Genomic DNA, 22,754 nt, shown 5'->3' with positions numbered 1-22,754 from the left:
GGTTCATTATTTTTAAGTGCTGTATAATATTCCATTGTATCAATATTCTACAACTTCTATATATATCTGTGTTCCCATTGATGGACGTTAAGGCTCTTTCCAGTTTGTGGCTATTATGAGTACGGCTCATATGCAAAAGTCTTTTGTCAATATTTCTGGTGGGGATATATCTAAGTGTGGCATTCTGGCTCAGAGGGTGGGGTGCATGTGTAACGTCAGCAGAAACAGGCACACGGTTTTCTGACGGGGCTGAGCCTAATGCATCCCCAGCAGGGGAAGAGTGCAGGCAGCAGCCATACCCTGGGGCTGGCTTCCTCTTAAATAGTGAATGTGTGGCTGGTGATGCCCAGCAATTGTGTAAGATGAAGCCTGCACGCTATTCTAGAAGGAATTCAGAGGACCAGTCTGGGGATGCGGCTAAGTTACTCCTTACCATAAAAACCTCGGTCCCAGCAGGTAGAATATGGAAGGATGAACAGATGTGGAGTTTCTCAGATACCTTTCACCGCTCTCTGGAAGTGCTTGGCAGGGCAGTCAATGCGTATTTGCAAATTCACTGTATTTCTTCCCTTTTTGCTACAGGCTTGTGTGGCTGTAACTGTTCTAGGACTTTGTCCATAGATTTGGTGAGGAGATAATGAGTATTCCAGGACAGGGACAAAAAGGTGGGGGAGACCCCAAAGGTGAGCCCAGTGAACAAACCAGTCACATGAGAAAGCTGTTCTTCAAGGGAAGGTTTCATCTTGTCATAGCCACAACTGCCAGCGCTGTGTTTTGACAAGAAAAGCTTGCAAGAGCCTCATTTTGTGACATTAACCGGAGTGTTTGTCCTTTCACTGACAGCTTCCTTGGAAGAGCCAGGGAAGGGAAGACAGAGAGAAAGAGAGAGACAGCATCTATCTAAGCCGTCTTGCTCTGACCAGCAGAAGATTTTGTTGTATCTGTGGCAATTTCGTTTTTTTTTTTTTTGGTTGGGGGTAAGTCTCCCTCTGTGGCCCAGGCTGGAGTGCAGTGGTGCGATCTCGGCTCACTGCAACCTTCACCTCCCGGGTTCAAAGGATCCTCCTGCCTTGACCTTCCAAGTAGCTGGGAGTACAAGCGCCTACCACCACGCCTGGCTGATTTTTGTAGTTTTGGTAGACACATGGTGTCACCATGTTGGCCAGGCTGGTCTGGAATTCCTGATCTCAGGTGATCCACCCACCTGAGCCTCCCAAAATACTGGGATTACAGGTGTGAGCCACCGTACCCAGCTGTCTGGGGCAATTTCTGACCATCTCCCTCATATTTCCTCTGAAAGAAAAAGGGCCGGGCGCGGTGGCTCAAGCCTGTAATCCCAGCACTTTGGGAGGCCGAGGCGGGTGGATCACGAGGTCAAGAGATCGAGACCATCCTGGTCAACATGGTGAAACCCCGTCTCTACTGAAAATACAAAAAATCAGCTGGGCATGGTGGTGCGTGCCTATAATCCCAGGTACTCAGGAGGCTGAGGCAGGAGAATTGCCTGAACCCAGGAGACGGAGGTTGCGGTGAGCTGAGATCGCGCCATTGCACTCCAGCCTGGGTAACAAGAGCGAAACTCCGTCTCAAAAAAAGAAAGAAAAAGAAGCCTCCTCCTCCTCCCTCACTAAGATGGTCCATTCGCCAAGAGAGGAAAGTGACAGTGAGGAAGGGGTGGGAAAAGAGGACAAACAAGGCTTAGACACCAAGCAATCACCACAGGCAAGTTTCCTATCAGGACTACAAAAGTGGTCTGTTTTAGACAACTGACACAAGAGGATGGCGTTTGGAGGCCTTTTGACCCTATATGTGTGTATACACAAACAGCCTGCTGGATTTTCCTGGGGTGCATACTATTAAAAGGAAGAGAAATTATGTATTCCAACAACATGAAAACAGATACCTTTTAACTGACAGAGGACTTAACGCACATAACACTAGATACCAGCCAAAAGCACGAGAAACGATGTAATGCACATACGTTTCTTTCTTTCTTTTTTTTTTTTTTTTTTTTTGAGACAGAGTTTTGCTCTTGTTGCCCAGGCTGGAGTGTAATGGCGCGATCTCAGCTGACTGCAACCTCCACCTCCTGGGTTCAAGCTATTCTCCTGCCTCAGCCTCCCAAGTAGCTGGTATTACAGGCGTACAACCATGTCTGGCTAATTTTTATATTTTTAGTAGAGATGGGGTTTCACCATGTTGGCCAGGCTGGTCTTGAACTCCTGAACTCAGTTGATCTACCTGCCTTGGCCTCCCAAAGTGCTGAGATTATAGGCGTGAGCCACCGTGCCTGACCCACACACATCTCTTAACATGGACCAGTTAGGTAAAACTGTTGGTGCAAATAGATTGGTGCAAAATGAACTGCAGTTTTTGCATTGTTGAAATTTGCAACAATGATATTGGAATACATTCTTCAATAAATACGGTTATTTATACATCATTTTAATGCCCACTTCTCTGTTTTTTTGCTAATGACTTAGTACTAGCTGTTTATTTTATATTTATTTTAGACTATGGAAATGATATTAGACAAAAAACAAATTTGAGCAATTTTCTTATTCGAGTTCAAAATGGGTCATAAAGCAGAGGAGATAATTCACTTAATTAACAATGCATTTGGCCCGGGAACTGCTAATGAACGTACAGTGCAGTAGTGGTTCATGAAGTTCTGCAAAAGAGATGAGAGCCTTGAAAACGAGAAGCATTAAGTTGAAAACAACCAGTTGAGAGCAATCATGGAAGCTGGTCCTCTTACAACTATACAAGAAGTTGCCGAAGAACTCAACATCAACCATTCTACAGTAGTTCAGCATTTGAAGCAAACTGTAACAGTAAGAAAGCTCAGTAAGTGGGTGCCTCGTGAGTTGCACAAAATTTTTAAAAAATTGTTGTTTTGGGCTGGGTGCTGTAGCTCACGCCTGTAATCCCAGCACTTTAGGAGGCCGAGGTGGGCAGATCACAAGGTCAAGAAATCAAGACCATCCTGGCCAACATGGTGAAACCCCGTCTCTACTAAAATACAAAAAAAAAAAAAAAAAAAAAGAAAAAACAAAAAGTTGGGCATGGTGGCGCACGCCTGTGGTCTCAGCTACTTGGGAGACTGAGGCAGGAAAATTGCTTGCACCCAGGAGGCAGAGTTTGCAGTGAGCCGAGATCGCACCACTGCACTTCAGCCTGGCACCTGGTGACAGAGCAAAACTGTCTCAAAAATAAAAATAAAAATAAATTGTTGTTTTGAAGCGTTGTCTTCTCTTATTCTACGCCGCAACGATGAATCATTTCTCAATCAGACTGTGACTAAGAGTGGATTTCACATGACAACTGGTGATGACCAGCTCAGTGCTTGGACTGAGAAGCTTCAAAGGACTTCTGAAAGCCAAACTTGCGCCAGAAAAAGATCACGGTCACTGTTTGGTGGTCTGCCGCTGGTCTGATCCGCTACCGCTTTCTGAATCCCGGTGAAACCATTACAACTGAATAGTATGCTTAGCACATTGACGAGATGCACCAAAAACTGCAACACCTGAAGCCAGCATTGGTCAACAAAAAGATCCCAAAAGTCTTCTCCACCACCACACCTGACCACACATTGCACAACCTAAGGCTTCAAAACTTGAACGAATTGGGCTGTGAAGTTTTGTCTCCCTCGCTATATTCACCTGACCTCTTGCCTCTCACTTAGTGAGAATGACCTCTCACTTAGAAGGAAACACTACATTTTTACATCAATTCACAAACAGATTTTTTTTTTTAAATGGACTTTAAACACATCAGAACTAGACCAGCTTCTTAGGAATCAGTATTCTTATCAGAAATGGCCACTGGCAACTGCTGGTTCTTATATACAGAAAGTGCTGCTAATGACTGAGCCAATACAGTGAATGGGATTTACAATTTTCCCCCATCTTTCCTTGCCAATGGATGTTGATAATTGGTCACGTAAAAAATGTAATTAGATACATTTTAGTGCTTCCATGTATCACTCCATGAGTAGATAGATGGGATAGATGAGACTAGAATCAGTGGCAAATCACCTCACTCCATTCTATTTATATATCCTCATTGCTCTTGAGTTTGTAAAAACTGCAATTTGCCTAGAAAAATGAACACATAAGACACAGCACTTTATGTGGTCAAGAGGTTTCTAGGGTGTTTCTCCCTAGAAAAGCATTAGAGAGGCAATGTTACCATATTAGTCCATTTTCGTGTTGCTGATGAAGACGTATCAGAGACTGGACAGTTTATAAAAGAAGGCGGTTTAAGGGACTCACGGTTCTATGTGACTGAGGAGGCCTCACAATCATGGTGAAAGGTAAAGGGCATGTTTTACTTGGCGGCAGACAAGAGAAGGGAGCTTGTGCAGGGAAACTCTCCCTCTTAAAACTATCAGATCTTGTGAGACCTATTTACTATCACAAGAACAGCCCCCATAATTCAATTACCTCTCACTGGGTCTGTCCCACAACACATGGGAATTCAAGATGACATTAGGTGAGGACATAGAGAAACCATATCAGTCACCATCTCTAAGCCTCAAAGATACCACACCCTCTGTTACCAAAGGACACCTTCACCTATACTGGTCCTGCTTGCACCCCTATTCTGCCTGGACAATCTCTATGCACTCTTTAGGTCTTAATGTTCACTTTGTCTGAGACACCTCCAATCACCAAAGTTTGAGTTAAGTCTGCTGCTTCCCACATTTTTTTTTTTAAATGAAAGGTCTCACATATTTATTACTGAACCAGCCAACCAACACCTTCATAACAGATCCAGAGAGGAAACTCTGTTCAAAATTCTCCAGATAGTGGTGACATTTTCAGTTTGATCTGGTAACATCATTGTGGCCTTCAAACAGCATAAATATGTGTGCCATCTCATGTATAATTTCTTAAAGGCCCAGCTTGGTTCTTCTCCAATGTCTCCTTTTAGAGACATTGTAGAGTTGTACCTGCTTTATTACCAGTTTTCATCCGAATCCACTGGGGAATGGGACGATTTTGCTTTTGTTTCTTGGCCAGGAACTGCTTAATCCTGAAAGTCTCGTGAGAAGACAGGGCGAGAAATGGAGTAAAGCACACACCACTATGGCAAAGAAAGGAAGAGAGGGCGCTTCCCACATTTTAACATCATTACATACTTAATTGTACAGCTCTCCCAAGCATATGCAAATGTGGTAAGGGTAGGTCCATGTCTCAATGCCCAGCTTCATGATATACTGAGATTAGGCACTCAATAACTATGGAAAGAATGAGCCAGGACTGCTCTTAAGAATCTCTGAGCACTATGGGAGTGTGACTAGAAAGATGCCTCTGGAAGGAAGATGTGAAGCTCTGTGGCAGTCTTAAGTATGCACCCCTGAGATCCCCCTTCCAGAGACAAGCTGCTGTGAGGAGCTTGTTGAGCTGACAGCCTGCAGCAGCTGCAACTCCAGGATCTGCCCAGTGTCTAGAACCAGGCTACACTTGCTGGGAGGCTCCAGTCAACGACAACACATGGTGGGGAACAAGGGCTGGGCCATTCCTCCCAACATAGGACTCCTTTCAGGGGCAGTCCTTGCTCTGGGCTTTCTGATAGCTTGGCAGAGACTTCCTTGGAGTTGCCTTCAGCCAATTCTTCTGGCTTACCACTCTCCTTTCAGAGGTGTCAGACCTGCACCATGTGTGGCGCAGACGTTCTCCCCATCAATCCCTGGTCTTTCTCCATTTGATTCTTCCAAGGCAGTCCCTCCCTGCCAAAAATCTCTCTTGCACGTCAAATTCTACCCTGGTGTCTGCTTAACTGAGGACCCTAGTGACCAATTGCTAAATACCGTTGGCTGATATGATCAGTTTACTCCGTCACATTTCTGCTGAAGAAACATATAAGATGCTTCTTGTTTAAAAAAAATTAATGAGAAATTAAAATTATAATATGACTCCCAGAGCTGAAGAAATAAAAGCCATTTCTGAGCTGCAACAGAAATCTATATTGATTTTTCTCTTTACATGTCTCTATCATTGTTCCCAAGCCAGAGACTGTGAAGGACATGATTATTTATGTTCCTTCAAATTAATAGATCATTCAAATCCCTTATAGGACTTTCAACTGAAATGCTTCTAACGCCAATAATTTTTTTTTTTTTTTTTTTGAGACAGGGCCTCACTCTGTCACCCAGGCCAGAGTGCAGTGGCATGATCACAGCTCACTACAGTCTCGACCTCCTGGGCTCAGGTGGCCCTCCAACCTCAGCTTCATGAGTAGCTGGGACTACAGGCATATACCATCATGCCTGGCTCATTTTCGTATTTTTTTTCTTTTTTTGGTAGAGATAGGGTTTTGCCATGTTGCCCACACTGGTCTTGAACACCTAAGCTCAAGTGATTCACTCACCTCAGCCTTCCAAAGTGCTGGAATTACAGGCATGAGGCACTGTACCTTGCCTCCAACAAAGATTTTTTCTTTTTCTTTTTTTAAAAACTATTTTCCTTTCTCTTCCCGATCAAAGCAAAACCCACGTGGACTTTAGTTCCTCCTTCCCCTCATCTCATTTTATGTTTTGAAATTTGCACTTATTTATTTGTATGTTTACTTGATTCAGTCATTTGGCTGAGATTTACTGAGCACCTACGATTTGCCGGATACAGCGTGCCACACCAACATGGTTTTCTGCCCTCAGGAAACTGATATTCAAGTAGCTGATAAATGAGCAAATACACAAGCGCAGTTATTTCAGATACATTCAAGTGCTTTGAAGAAAGAAACCTGGGATGGTGTAACAGAGATTGATGGGAGTGGGGTGGGAGGAATATTTTGATAGGATACTTATGAAACAACTTTCTAAGGATGCAAGATATGAGCTGAGACCTGAAGGCATAAGAGGCAGACACCCTTGGCACAAGCAAAGGAACAACTCTCCCGACAGAGGAAACAGCAAATGCACAAGCTGGGTGGGGCTGCATACCGGGCAGGCCGGCGGGAGAGGAAGACACACTTCCCGTCTCGGTCCATGAGAGCTGGCCTGTGTCTTTCTTAATCAGTGTTCCAAATCTGGGTTTGCACGGCGTGGGCATGCAATATATGTCTGCTGAATAAATAAGTGAACTTCCTTTGTAGGTCAGCGTAGTTTGCAAATCTTGTCTGACTTCCCAGTTAGAGAGCAGAATTGAAACCACACCCTGGGCATCTTTGCAACCCTCCCAGAGCCAGATACAATTTTTTCATATGTAACAGCCTCTGCTGTGGTCTGAAAGTTTGTGTCCCCTAACCAAATTCCTATGTTGAAATCCTAATCTCCAAGTTTATGACATGAGGTGGCGTCTTTGGGAGGTAAGAGCCCTTAAGAATGGAATCAGTGCTTTTCCAGAAACTAAGGATTGGGAAGAAGCAATGGAAATATTTTAAAATGAAAACCTCTACGTGGCGTTTTCAGTAACCCTGTTTTTCTACTTTCAGTAGGTTTATTATTGTTACCTGCTGCATGACTGTCCAATTTTGCGAACGGAACAATTAATCCAAAATCCTACTTGCTCTAACTGGCCCCTGCCAACTGGTTTTCATTTCACTGAAAGAGAGGTGGAAGGGAAGTGGAAGGTGTTTGTTAAGCTCTACAGAGTTGGCTAATGTCTAAAGACAATCCTCCCCAAAAAGTGTGAAGACGTTTTATCACGCTGTGGAGACGAAGGGAAGATTTATTATGGTTACTAATGCTATTTCTGTCAATGTCTCTGGAATTCTAATTAGATTATTAAAACTTTGCAAATCATTACAGCTAGACTGCACACCTCACTGCGACAAGGGTACTTTTGAAATTAGAGGATCTTGATGTCACAGGTAATGATGCAGTGCTGATAATAAAGTTGCAGGGAAATTCTTCCAATAAAAACCAGTTGGGAAAGACAGAACCCATTTATCTTACTTTCTCTCCTGGTTTTATGCCTGAAGATAAGAGGTCTGCAGCACAGAACAGCAGCCTGGCCTTTTCCATTCTAGTAGCTGCATGACGCTTGCTCACATGCTGCAAAGTTTAATAACTTGTCTGGCTACTTAAAATGCTTCCCCAGATCTGAGACGCAAACCCAACATTTATAGGTTAAAAGACAACTGAAAGAAGAATATTTTTGGGAGAGATATGAAACAAATGGCAAGTTCAACACATAAGAATAGTACATCTTAGTGTGTTCTGATTTATAACATATGCATTCAAACTGGTACCTGAAGAGAAACAAATTGCTTACTGTTAACCCAGACCCATTTGCAGGTAATAAATGGGTGGCTCTTTACCCATCAAATAATGGCTCTAATGCCCTTCAACATCAGGGGATGAGGAATAGGTGTCACCCTCTGTCCTCTGCAAGATAACCTGATTTCTTTAGGTAGAGATCTGAGCCCTTCACAACCCAGCAAAAGGAAGTGCATGTGGCATACTTACCATGATGTACGACGCCCTTCAACCCATGGATAATAGGATCCAGTGCAGAATTGTCCCTCGGACTGACCTACATGTAAAGGAAACATGATTGGTTAAATTCATTCTGGCGTCAGGCACAACAGTCTCAGTTTAATCTTCTAAAGAGAAGGGGAAGAATAGATGTTATCTAGCAAGGTGCTTAGGTCTCACATACACCACGGCTCTCACCAAATGCAGGAGATTTATGACATCATAAAATCAAGTGAGGAAGTCTAAATCAAAAGAAAGAAAATTCTCAGAATACATTATAACAGTAGAGAAATACTATAGTCCTAGAAAATCTTAAAAAGCAACTGCAAGATTCTCTTCTTGCCCTGTTTTATTAAAAGTGGGCCCAATCGGCTAAAAAGCCATTGAAAGTCATAAGAGAGCAAGCTATCATTGACTGAATATTTCAATATCTTCTGGTGATTGTGTTTTTCCTTCCTTTATAGAAAATGACTCTGTTTCCTGCCAGCCTATTCCCCTTTGTAAGGATCTCTGTTCCCTGTGAAAAATCACATATTCTAGGGGGCATTTCTAACAGCTATGCAATGCAAAAGAGGAGGGGAGGGATGCTTGAAGAGACAGTGTTTCCCACCTTCATTTCCTCCTGGGGTTTTTAATCCCCCCAAAAGTGGAGCCTCTTCAGTCTTCCTCCCATAACTTTCTGATACTACTCAGCAGAACTCATTCTTGCTCATTGTAGAAGATTAAAATTCTAGCAGCATATTACAATTTTGGCATTCAAGTACTTTCTTTTACACATATAGAGATACTTACAAATGAAATGAAATGACATCTTGAATTTGTTTCAAAATAAACCAAGAGTGAACAGCAGGGGGAGTGAGTGGGGTACACACTGACTCAAGTCACAGGATCAGCTTGAATCAATCATTTATGACCTTGGGTGATGGGTATAGGATGGGTCATTATACAATTTTCATTACTTTTATGTATATTTAAGTTTTTCCAAAATAAAAAGTTTTTCAAAAATCTAATATCTATGGCCAGCACAGCTCCTGCTTCCCCTGACATTCCCCAAGGATAGTATTTATATCTAATCCACTCGTCACATAATGAAGTTGAGATATTGATGAACCTTTCACTGTGCAGCACAATCCAATTTGATGCTTTCAAGTTAATTCAGAAGAATCAAGAGCCACCCCTAGAATGAATTTTACAATGACTAAAAATTTTCCACATTCCTTTCTACCTTACAAATTTTCCCTGTTGGATTGCTGTTCCTAGTGTGTCCTCTGTGAAAATAAACCACACTCCACACATTTCTGTCTCTCCTAAGCCTCAGCATCTCCAGGTGAGAGCAGTAGTTCTCAAATGGGGGAGATATTGCCCCACTGAGGGGACATGTGACCATGTTGGGAGACATTTTTGGTTGTCACATAGCAGTGGGAGAAGGATGAAAAGAGAAGGGGCTACTGACATCGAGACAGAGGCCAGGGCTGCTGCTAAATGTTCTGTAATGCTCAGAATAGCTCTCTACAACATCTTATCTGGCCTAAGATGTCCACGGCGCAGAGCTTGAGGGTGAGAAGCCCTTGTTAGATGCTCTATGAGTTAACAGTGATTACGGCTTAATGTCTAGAGCCTAAATTCAGAATACAAGTGCTATTAAAAACAGGATTATGTTTATAGACTAATAAAATGATGTGGAATTTGCTACTACATTGCAAACACTAGAGATAAAAAAAAAAAAAAAAAAAAAAAGGAAAGAAAAATCAGTGACTAGGAACTCAGTGTATCAGGTCATAAAGGTAGAATCTTGGGAGTTGGCATAAGTGTGCCTGCAAATTGCCTGAGAAGAAGCTCAAGCCAGGGACTGAAGCATGAAACATTCTTGAAAGGTAACCATGCACAGAATACACCAAATCAAAATTGCATCTGAAGAAACATGGTATTTGTACCATAGCAAGTAACTGATCAAAATTTTAAAACCTGGTCAAAAATGGAATCATAGGTTAGGAATGCAAAGAAGAGAACCTAACCAGTAAATGGGGCCAACTTTCAAGAGCCCAGAATAGAAGAATAAAATAAGGATCTCAGAGAATGCTTCCACATCAAATTGAAGCTATAGACAAAAAGATGGTCCCAGTCTGGTAGAGATGCCAGCTTACCTACCTGTAGTTAGTTACTCTAGTATCTGTGAGGATGACAAAATGGTCACACATTCCTTCTATCCCTGTTACATGCACCTTCACAACTTGACTTTGCCCTCCTCCATGAAAAGTGTGTCTCAATTGAAACTGGTTTGTCCAAGTGTCTTGCTTTAGCTAATGAAAAATTAGTGAATCTGATGCAGACACAAGTTCATAAAATATTTGGATTCTTTGGAATCCAAAAATCAAGAGAAGAATCCCAAGTTAGCCTATTAAAGGATGAGAGATTACAAGGAGTAGACATAGGTAGTCCTAGCTAACATTCTTCTAGAATCACCATCCTACCAACTACCAGACCCAGATGAGTGAGTCCATTTGAGACCATCCAGCCTCAATGGAACCATCTGCAGTCTACAGAGATGAGCTGAACTGGCCATACCCAAAAAACTGATCAGCCAACGACTGACCTATAACATGAATTGTTTTAACTAATCGGAATCATTTGGTACAGAACAAAATTTAGCCATTAGAGTTTCTATGACTGTACGCAAATATAAAGAATGGGAAACAGGCTATGATACCAATATCTTTTTTAAACCAATATACCTTGCTATGGTTTGTCTTAAAGCTTTTCTAGTAAAATTCCACATTACAAGAGACAGCATTTGCTGGCCACTTAATCAACTCATGTGCTCCTCCAAAACAGTGTTATCCCTTCTGTACCATGGCAACATTTCTCAGATACTCTGATTTGGATCCTGAATTAGAGGGAATATTTTGTAGTCAGGGGGACCACTATGGTTTGAATACATTCCCCACATTTCATGTGTTGGGAACCGAATTCCCAATCAACAGTGTGGAGAAGTGGGCCTTTTAAGAGGTGGCTAGGTCATGCGGGCTCTGGTTCTGCTGTCATGAATAGATTATCAACATTATTGCTGGGGGAATTTGTTATAAAAGTGAGTTTGGCCCCCTTGCAGCCCCCTCTTGCTCGCTCACGTTCCCTCTCTTGTTCATGTGATATGCTCTGCCAGGGTTATGACGCAGCAAGAAGGCCTTGCCAGATGTCACAGCCATTCTCTTGGACTTCCCCGCCCCCAGAACCATTCGTCAAATAAATTTCTGTTCATTATCAATTAACCAGTGTGGCATTCTGTGACAGCAGCACAAAGAAGACGAGGACAGGAACTTTTTAAATGCATTTAGTCTTATCTGATAATATGAAGGCTCAAAGAAAGTGTTTCTAACCTTCCATGACTGACACACACTGATAACATTTGTAGGCTATGCAAAAGGAAAACAACCAGTCAGCCTAGTCCAGGATCAATTTTTGGTCATTTCTGATTACAGCTTCTCTGTGTCTGATACTCAGACCTCACACCTCATCTGGGCTCAAGAACCTGACCCCAGATTCTAAACCACTGCATAAATGAGAAGCCTTCCACAACATCCATTCAGCTCTCATAGCCTTCATTGGTGGTTAATATGGTGGGGGCTGACAAGATGAATGAGGAGAAAAGGAGAGAAAATGAAGATAATTGGCTGGTCAGAGTAACTTACTAATAATACTGAGCTCATTCTCTGGTCTATGTCTTGGTTTCAAAACTCAGGGTGGGGAATTCAAAGAGCATGCTAATAAGTGGATTTGTTCCAGTAAGGCATAACCCTAACTGAAATAATCCCTTTCACTCACTGTTTCAATCAATTTGCCACTTAAAAGAAAGTTCATGGGTATAAGCTAAGCAATTCTGGCAGCTTTTAAATACGACAACAGTGAAGAGGGCTATATTAGCGACCTGTGTTTACATTTTATTCTCCATCTAGGATGGAGGAGGCCAATGGATGGGGAAAATACGGAATTCTGAGTCAGGTATGGATGCTTTGAGCTTCAGTGTCCTTGTCTGTGAAATGGGGATACAGTTTCATAATGTTGTTATGAGGATTAAACGTTTAACGCTTAGAGAACAATGCTGAGTACAAATGCCACATCCAATAAAGGACAAATAACACTGGGCAACAAGTTGACCTAAACACTCAAATTCAAATGAATGACAAACAAATGCAATTTATCCCTGAGTTTGTCAGCGTGCTTGGCTCTGAAAGTAATACCTCCCTGAGTTCAAATTTCAAAAGATCCAAATGTATGTTTTATTTGACACCCACTCAATTTTATAATATGCTTTCCTTTTAAAGCCACATGAGGACTGCTCCTGGCTCTTGAAATTTGCTTCCTTCCACTTTAAGATCAAAGGAGTTATGCAGTAATACTGAGAAGGCAGCAATTGCACAAATGAGCTTAAAATGGACTAGAAGGAACAGACACCCCCATTTCCCTGCAGAGTTTGTGCTCTCATTGCAAAACTTAGCTCCTGGCACTTCCACTTCAGAGCAGCTTTCGTGGCATTAGTCATCTTCAAAAGGATGGCACGTAAACTCGACAGAGGGCTCTGAATTAAAGCTTTTCAGTTGTCTTTAGATACAGCCAAAGTATATAGAGACACTGACAATACAGAAAACCCTGAAACGTAGGTTTGGACTAAAGGCCAGATTCATATAAATGCTCATGAAATCTAAACTTTGTAACATGTTATTTTCAATTAATAGCCCACCATAAAGATCTAGGCAATTATCAAGTTAGTAGCCAAGCTATCAACAATCTCTAGAGATGTATTTATCTGGATGCTTTACAGGAAGGCCTGCGTTGATTCTTGCTTGAAGTGAAATAAAAAGGAAGCAGAGAGACCCCATCAGACGGCACGTGCCTGCGTTCAGATATGTGCTGCCATTTACTTCTCCTGTCCCCCATACCATTTGGCCCTTCACATAGATCCTAATAATTTTCAATCTATCAAGTCCTGGCCATCTGCTAAATAGGATGGCCAAGACAACCTAGTTGCCTTGAATCCGACACCACCAGCTACTCCTTTAGTCCCATAAACAACACATCCAACCGATAACCTCTTGTAGGAAAAAAGGATTTATGCACACTGAGGGTGAATGGCTGTACCATTCACCATGGCTGCAGAGGAAGTGACAAACAGCAGGACCAGAGACTCCACAGAGCCTTCCTGAATTGCAGAGATGAGGACTCACCCACCCCAGCAGTTAGCAGGTAACTGTGTATTCAGAAGCTAACTTACTGTATTAGGACAAGGGCAAGCACTTCTCAGCAGGTCTGATTTCACATCTGAATCTCCTTTCCTTCTGTGGCTCTTCCCTAAAGAGCCATGTGGCAAGGATGCTGTAACTTCATTGATTCTGACTTCAACATCCTAGTGACCACTAGCCAGATTTTGGTTCACATTGCTGTCACAAAGCATTTATAACCTGGCTGTGTTGCATCCCTGCATTTTAGTTAGCCAGTTAGCCCTTACCCAGAAAGAGATTGCTGCCTGGCTTCCTTTATTAACAAGGTAAACACTTGGCAATAATTTAGGGAATGTGGCCATGTTCAAGAAGACAATTTTAGCATGAAACCACTAACCACTGAGCTATATTGAAAACACCTTTCTTCTCCTGACTTTTCTTTTCGGTCTTCACAAATATTACTTTCCTTCTTGTACAACCAGTGGTCTTAGTTTCTGATACAGAAATGTATTTTTTTCCCTTTTGACATTCCGACATCATTTTCTAGTGTCTCCTAACTATCACTGCTGCAATGGGATATTACAAAAAGCAGAATCAGAGGTGTTGGCACATGTGGCATCCCAAACTACCATAAAATAAAGTCGGAGAGGAACACAGAGACACAATTCAGAGTGACGCATGGCAAAGGAAAAAGGAGCGCTGCAAACCCGTAGGACTTTTCATGAAATTCGGCTAGAGATGAGTGACCAAGTGTGGATTCCTGGTCTAGAGAATCGCTTTAAATGCAACTATTAAATTCCAGGATCATACATTAAGCCTAATCTAACAGATGTGCAAAATGCCACTGAGGCTTCTCAGAGGAGAAGTGCTGCTGTCCGAGGCGAAAGGTATGGCCCTGTATCATCATCTATTTTCCAGTATTTGACAGGGACAGACTCCTGGGACTGGTTTCCATTGGCAGATGAGAAAACTCCTAATTCCTCAGCCATGGGAAGGGATTAATATGAAAAGGAAACACAATTATAAATGCTAATAGGATTCACCCTCCCCCTTCAAATGCAGCTTGAGCACTGACACGGCTTACTTACTGTTAATTCATAATATTAATGGAAACCAGTTAATTCACAGGTTATTCATCTCCAGAGAATTGAGATTCATGGTCAGAGAAGGCAGCTCGAGGAAATGAATTTTGTGCTTTTGATCTACTTAAACTGACCATTCTCTGGCCCCCTGCCCCTGTCTCCCCAACCCACCAGAGTATTTACCATCTCATTGTCAGACTTGGCTTGGAGGAGTTCTTTACTGGAAAAACCAATCCCTGCAGGGCAACAGCAAGGCTGGTAGAAAATCCATATAAAATGGCAGATCTTGCCAGGAACAGTCTCACAGATTGTCAGTATAGGCGATTTCTCATTTTCATGAGGATCAAAGTGTCCTGGGCTGGGCATACAATTCAATTTCCTCTGGCTTTAGACTCACCCAACATGCCATTTCAAAGCCAGAGCAGAAGAGAGGAAGGAAGTGGGACGGCTGGGGCGCCTGGCAAATGGTACTCCCATAGGGGCCACAGGGTGATTTCTGTCCTTCTGTCTTTTAATGCATTGTGTTTCAGAACCAAGAAGGTGTTGGGAAAGCCTTTACAGCATTTCAAGCTGGAGTCCCAGAGCCTGTCTATCCCACCCCCACCAATCTTCTCAAAGTTCAGGCTGCTCCTGAACTGGAGAGAAGCAAAAGAGAAATTTCAACCTCACAAAGCATGACCTAGAGTCTTCTCCAGCTACAATGCAAGCTATTTCACACAGATATTGTTATGACCTTTGAATGAAAAAAAAAAAAAAAAAAAAGATGAGATCTGGGGAAGCCTGGGGCAAGAGAAGCTTATTTCAGGCTCAGTGACTTTCCTGCAAGCTTCTCCCAATTCTGTGTGGCAGTGCTGGACAACTTTGACTTTCCCTTGTTAATAATCTCGCCATGCACTGAAAAGCACCGATATCAAAGGCTTAGTGGAGAAGGGAGAGCTGACTATTTTCACATGTAGCAAGTGACCTCAACCAAAACACACTAGATGTGAACTCTCACCCTTGTTTTTTCATTCCCTGGAAGCAACAACCTTCTCAGGGCACTCCGTTTACAAAAGACTCGAAATCCAGAAAACAGTGAGCGGGGATGGCTTTAAATCCCCATCATGTATGCAGCATGAAAAATATAAGAGACAAGGCACATTGGATCAAAGAGATTGCCAGATTGAGCCTTCTGTTGAAAAAAAAAATCCCTCCATAGGAGTAGCTAAGATGATCATTTTGCATTATGAGGAAGGGGGGGGGGGAGACCATGTAAATATCATGTAGGTATTATATGTAAAATGTTTAAATGACCTTAAATACCCTTTTACAGTTATATAAGTAGGTGATGGGGGGAAATGCTATGGGCCCTCAGCCCAAATGACAAGCACCAGCTCCTTAAGCTCATTGATTCAACCAGTATGTACTGAGTGTCTACTGCAGGCTGTGATGGGCTCACTCTAAGATGATCCTCCAAAGACCCCTGACTCCAGGCATTCAGGCCCTTATGTCATCACCTCCCCTGGAGGGTGGGCTAGATCTAGTGGCTTAGTTTTATTCAGTAGAATAAGGCAAAAGCAATGTTGCAAAAGATTCTGGCCATGCACAGTGGCTCATGCCTGTAATCCCAGGACTTTGGGAGGCTGAGGTGGGAGGATCATTTAAGGACAGGGGTTTGAGACCAGCCTGGGCAACATAACATCTCTAGAAAAAATATTTTAAAGATTATCTAGTGCTTGGTGGTGCACACACGTAGTCCCAGCTACTCAGGAGGCTGAGGCTGGAGGAGAATTTGAGCCCAGGAGTTAGTGGTTACAGTGAGCTACGATAATGCCACAAGGAACTAACTGTGGCCTTTGGCCAACAGCTAAGGAGATGCTAAGCTCCTCAGTCAAATAGCCCTTGAGGAACTGGGTTCTGCCAAGAATCTAAGTAAAATTAGAAGGGAATCATTTCCCAATTGAACTTTCAGATGAGACCATAGTCCCAGTTGACACCTTGATTGTGGCCTTGTGAGAAACCTTGAATCTGAAGATACACAGAAACTGTGAGATGATAAATGTGTATTGTTTTAAGTTGCTGAGTTCGTAGTCATTTGTTGTAAGCAGTAGACAATCATATGCCAAGAACTGGGCAGTGGAATAAAATATGTCATTGAACAAATCACACGGCTCTGTTCTCAGAGAGCTGATGGTCTAGTTCTAGCTCCTAGAGAGGGGGTTGGGGTCCCTGGCTTCTGTAAGGAACCCACACATCACCATTTTCCTTATACTGCTCCATCAGCTATCAAAAGGTGGTTCCCCTCCTTCTAGATGAGTTATTGCCCCTCATGGACCTCAGCTGCTGTGTCACATCACCGTTTCTAGAGTTTGAAAAGAAGCGATTTGTTTAGAATCCAAGTTCCAACCAAGAAAACTTGGCAAAAATAATGAGCAAACCCCAACGGGAGCAAATAAACATCGCTAATCAATTCTGGGATATAAAGTTTTCAGTAGCTTTTATGTTTAAACAAACATAAAAAACCAATTAATTGCAGCACTGAACCTAAGTGAAAGGTGCCCCCAAACAAGGTGCAGGGCGTAAGGTAGCGGCATACGTAGCTGTTGTTTCATATCCACAGCAGTCAAGTTAAGTACAAACTAACCGCAATACTTTTTTTTAAGAGGGGGTATTTTTACTCTGTGCTTCCTTTGCAGCACTGAATGACGACTCCCCTAATGTAGTCTCTGAAGATTGATTAAGTATCAGTTCACTCCCCTAAGCAACACCTCGCAGGCCATCCTCTACTCCAAACCACGGGCTCATGCAAGGGGTTTCCTGCCTGATACCCTAAGAGAAACTTAAGCTCCTTGTTGTCATCCTCTATGAAATAAACCTGCTAACTCATCCAAACATTGTACTTCATTCACAGACAAACCAGTGAAAGTTGCTTTTAGGGGGCTATTGTTAAAGCTGCCTGAGCATCTGATTTAAAGGCCTCAGTTAAGCTATGTTTTCTTCAGGGTGGGGGGTGACAGATAGCTTATTTAAGTGGACAAACATCTTAAAATCCACAGATTAGGGAAATTCCTTTCTAGTAAGTGGCAGTCTAAACAAAATCCAGCCCCATCGCGAAGAGGACATAGATTAATGCTAACTGAAGAGTTCAGTTTTATATTTAAAATGCACCTGAGCTCAACAGAGGATAAAATTAAATTGCAATGAGGAAAGACAAAATCTTTCCCAGCAGGCCTTGATGGATAGAATGTGCCATTCGTAGCAGAACAAAATGGAAAACCAGAAAGTTTGTTCCCTACAATCACTGCCTCACTGGGCCAACTCTCTCTCCTCTGAGAAAATAATATGATTTCTTCATAGAGCATGTAGTCTACTTATTTAAGCAACTGTGCTCAGGATCTTTCAATTCTTCCAGCAGTTCGGTTGGAAAAAAATGGTCCCAGTAGGGAAGAGGGAGGTGTAGGTAACATTTAGCCAGGAAGAGGCTGATCTTGTGAAAACTGCTGTTGACAGTAACCTGGGAATAAGTAACTCCATAGAAAACGCCCAGATGGATCCCCTGTAGGTGAACACAATGAGCTCATTTTAAACTGCAAGTTGGGTACATAAGACTAGTGCAGTGGTTAAGTGCAGGGCTTCTGAAATCAGGATGCTATACCCTGATTCAAAACCCAGCGTTTCTGCTTAGCAGCTGTTTGGTCATGGGGAAGTGAATTACAATCTACTTGTGCCTCGATTTACTCATATGTAATGTTGAGATCACCCCCCCAAAAAACCTCACAGTGTTGTTAAGAAGATTAAATGAGTATTTAGCACAGTTCCTGACACATCCAAGATCCTTAAAAACTGTAGCTATAAGCCATTCTTTTCCCCAAAGAGGCAGGCATGCCCTGCCGATACCCGACCAGGAATACACAAAGTTCCAAACAGACCCCTACTTCTGGTTACAGACAGACCAATCATTTTGGGGTCCTGAACTAAATTCAGTCAATCATAATCCTCTACCCCATCCCAGTCTTTCATCTTCTAATCTTTCTTTGGGGACAGCGTCTGGCTCTGTCACCCAGGCTGGAGTTCAGTGGTGCGATCTCGGCTCACTACAACCTCTGCCTCTGGGTTCAAGCGATTTTCCTGCTTCAGCCTCTCCAGTAGCTGGGATTACAGGTGTGTGCCATCATGCCTGGCTAATTTTTGTATTTTTAGTAGAGACAGGGTTCACCATGTTGGCCAACCTGGTCTCAAACAACCTCAAGTGATCCACCTGTCTCGGCCTCTCAAAGCACTGCGATTACAGGCGTCAGCCACTTCACCTGGCCTTGAATCTTTTAATATAATTTTGACATTTTTCCACCCAGCAGACTAAATCCCCAAACCTAGGAATTATTTTGATTCCACCCCTTTCTTGACCAACTCACTCCCTTTCTTGCTGCCCAGAAAGTCTGGAAGATTCTACCTTCTAAACACATCTTGAATCTGACCACCGCTTCTCTGCAGTTCCTCTGGCCTAACCATATCCTGGATCAACACCATCTTGAACCTAAACCACTCCCAGCAGCCTGACCTAACTGGTTTGCCTGCTTTCTCTGCTGTACCCTCCAATCCTTTCTCTGCCTAATAGACCAGGAGGTATTTTACCCTGGCTACCACTGGAATCATCTTTAATCAGCTTTAAATAAACAAACAAAACAAAAAACTAAAAACAAAAGTAGACGACAACAAGGACAAAACACTATTCTGATTGACCTGAGGGTGTGGCCCGGGCATCTGGATGTCGAAACGCTCCATGGATGACTCTGATGTGCAGGCAGGGATGAGAACCACTGAGTCAGAATGAGCTTTTAAAAATAAATCCAATCATAACCCATGCCAGTGTGAAAGCTCTCCCAGATCTGGGCCCAGCCGAGCTCTGGATTCTTCCAGGATTTCCATGGTTCCCTACAGGACCCCTGGGCTTCCTTCCTCTTCTTAAAATATGCTGAGCATTTCACTGTTGCCAGGCCTTTGCCCCCACTGTTCCCACTGACAAGGCTGCTCATTCCTCAGCTCTTTGCAGGGCAGGCGCTCAGTCATCCAAGCTCAGCTCAATGTGGCTTCTACAGGAAGCCTTCCTGGCCCATTCCAGGTGTTTGCTAACTCAGGACTCTGGTTAGTTTCTTCCTGACACTAGTCTCAGTGTGTCAGTTCCTGAAGCTCAGGGTGCAGCCTAGCTGGTTGGCTCAGCTGAAGAAATCCAGTCTGTAGAGTCCTCAAAGTGCAAGTAGGTCAGAAATCCTCACACCCTCTGGGCATCACAGGGATGCTACCTGTAACACATCCTCTCTCCTAGCACTTCCTATGCTCCATTGTAATTACCTGTGTAGACATCTGCTCCCTTGAATGGACTGAAGCTCCCTGAGGGCAGGGCTTGCACTTTATTTAGTTTGTTTCATATTTCACCCAGCTCCATTTAGTGCCAGCACAGAGCTGGTGCTGACAAGATGCCTGCTTCCTAGAGGAATAGCAGGTAGCTATTAAAAAGGTGAAGCAGGAGAAAGACGTCAAGGGGACGAAGCTAAAAGAAGACTTTAACGAGGGTATCTATAGAGTTCAAAGACTTCTGGGATTTATGCCCAAAAAATGTGATCCACATCTTAGCTGTGTGACCTGAGGTTAAGTGACTTTAATCAGCCTAGGCCAGTAGACAATGACGCGCACCTCCTGGGTGGCTCTGCAGGGGAAAAATGAAAAGATGCATGTGACACAGGCATTATTTTTCACTGTATACAGACCAGGGGATTATCATATTGTGATGGGATTTGTTTTTATTTTCTTTTCATCTGTGACTGAAAAGTGGTATGGAATTAGGAGGGAAAGGCAAAAGCAAAAAAGATAAAACTTTAAAAATAATAGTCATCATTATTAATGAGGACTGCTAAAGCATGTTTCTAGCCTTTTTCCTTTTTCTAGATCAGAATTTGCTCCTATCACTTCTCGGCCTTTTGGCTAAGATCAAGTGCAGGATTTTCTCCTAACTGGTTAAACACAAGGTCTTCCAAATCAGGGTGCCTTGGTTCAAATTACACTTCTATCACGGATGAGGTGTGACAAGAGCCAGCAAACTGTGACCACCAAGGCTAATCCCACCCACAGGCTGCTTCTGTAAATAAACTTTTATTGGAACACAGCCAGGTCTACTCATTTACATATTACTAGTGGCTGTTTTTGTGCTACAAAACCAGAATCAAGCAGTTGGAACAGAGATCTCATGGCCTGCAAAGTCAAAAATATTGCAATCTGGCCCTTTATAGAAAAAGTTTGCCAATTCCAGTTTTACACAAACAAATTACTTAACTGTCCTAAGCCTCAGATTCCTCAGTCTGGGAAATGGAGATATTAACAAGACTTCCCTCTTAGGGCTGAGAGAGGCCAATGAGATAATCCACATAAAATACTTCACACAATGCCAGGCACATGGGAAGAATTCAATGATGCAATTACTGAACAGTAAACATTACTGTTAAAATTATCAGTGCTAAACTCCATCCATCCACCTATTCATTCATTCACCCACTAATTCATACATTCAACAAATATTTACTAAGCACCTAATAAGGGCCAACAATTATACTAGGATGCATTGTACTGCACATATATCTATTATACAAACAAAAAGCACAGACAAAAGAAATTCTCCTGCCAATCAGGTGCTCAAACTCTGTGAATTGTGTAACTGTGGTATCAGCAGACACAGTATTAATACTATGTCAACTAGACTATGAGTTTTGTTTTGTTTGAAGATATACTGCAATAGGAAACCCAATGCCTCTTCCACAGTAAGCCTTCAAAATATCTTTGTGGAATGACTGAGAGATTGATAGTTGTTACCAACCAGTGAGGCTTCTAATGATTGTGTAGGAACTGTACAAGTTTTATGGCATGGTAAATGAACCATACCTGTGAATATCACACGAAAATCTCCAAAAATCTAGAAACAGCTTTTCACAAGTGTTGTGTTAATCAGATCCTGGTATCCCTGCAAATGTAATCAAAAGACTAAGCATGCTCTGAGAAATGTGAGAGTTATTTTAGAATGCTAAATATGCAAAGTTCGACACTTATATAGGGCACAGTGCAATAATTCTGTTGGTGGAACAACATACAGGATTAAAGCAGTTTGTGAGTTAACTGGGAAAAGTCCCCTTTAAATTCTCAAACTTTATTCTTACAATTTCAGATGAAACCTTTTTAAAATGTATTGTATGCTTCGTTGCCTCCTTAAACATAATTTAAGCCTCTGTAAATGACTAAAGATGGTCCTTCTGAATAATAATTGGGTGACCAGGTTCTAATAAAGTGTAAGTCTCAGGGTAATATTCCCATGCAAGTGTCATAGAACGTAGGGAGACACAGAACCCTGGAGAGCACTCTAGTGAAAGGGAGGATGTGTGTTTTAGTACACGGATATGGTGACATATGAATTGGTGCCTGTGAACTTTTAAAATTATTTTAAAATGATTGTCTGTGCATTAGCTCCTCAAGGCTGTTAGGTAACTGACCCTCTTGTAAGCTGGGTGACTTATAAGAAGTCACATTAGGAAACAACTCTACAATGCAGAGGTCCTTAGTTTAAAATGGTCTTCCCATTAGACATTGAGGTCTCAGATGAAATGCGTGTTGTGATTTGCTTGTTATCTTATTTTTTCATTGAGGTACAACATAAACCAGTAAGCTACACAAATGTTAAGTACATAGTTAGATGAATTTTCACATCTGAATACACCCATGCAACCTCAGCCAGATGAAGACAAAAAATTTCCAGGACTCTAGAAGGCTTCCGTAAGACCTTGCAGCTGACAGCCCCATATTCCATACACATGAATGGAAACACACACCAGAATCTTGTCTCACCTTCTCACTCATCATTGTATCTGTGAGATTCACCCACGTTTGTCCAAGTAGTAGCAGTCATTTTTATTGCTGTAGAGAATGCTATTATGTGATAATATCACAACTGATTCATCCAATGATTTGCTGTGTTCATGGTAAATTATTTCTCTTTCTGTTGCATAAAGCATCACCAAC

The 22,754-nt window shown here is 42.4% G+C and overlaps 1 protein-coding gene across 4 annotated transcripts in view; it reads right to left on the bottom strand.

Annotated features, from left to right (window-relative positions):
* The window catches only part of PTPRG (protein tyrosine phosphatase receptor type G), a 764,493-nt gene that overhangs the window by 161,113 nt on the left and 580,626 nt on the right, over positions 1-22,754 (bottom strand). For all 4 annotated transcript variants that reach the window (XM_032289599.1, XM_032289601.1, XM_032289600.1 and 1 more), the window contains one exon: positions 8,414-8,480. In XM_032289599.1, the coding sequence (XP_032145490.1) occupies positions 8,414-8,480 (67 nt within the window). The remainder of the gene's footprint in view (positions 1-8,413; positions 8,481-22,754) is intronic.

Source organism: Sapajus apella, unplaced genomic scaffold (assembly GCF_009761245.1).
Source record: "Sapajus apella isolate SASKATOON/1434 unplaced genomic scaffold, GSC_monkey_1.0 scaffold23, whole genome shotgun sequence".
In the NCBI taxonomy this organism is placed as follows: Eukaryota; Metazoa; Chordata; class Mammalia; order Primates; family Cebidae; genus Sapajus; species Sapajus apella.
This window is presented reverse-complemented; position numbering and strand designations above follow the sequence as displayed.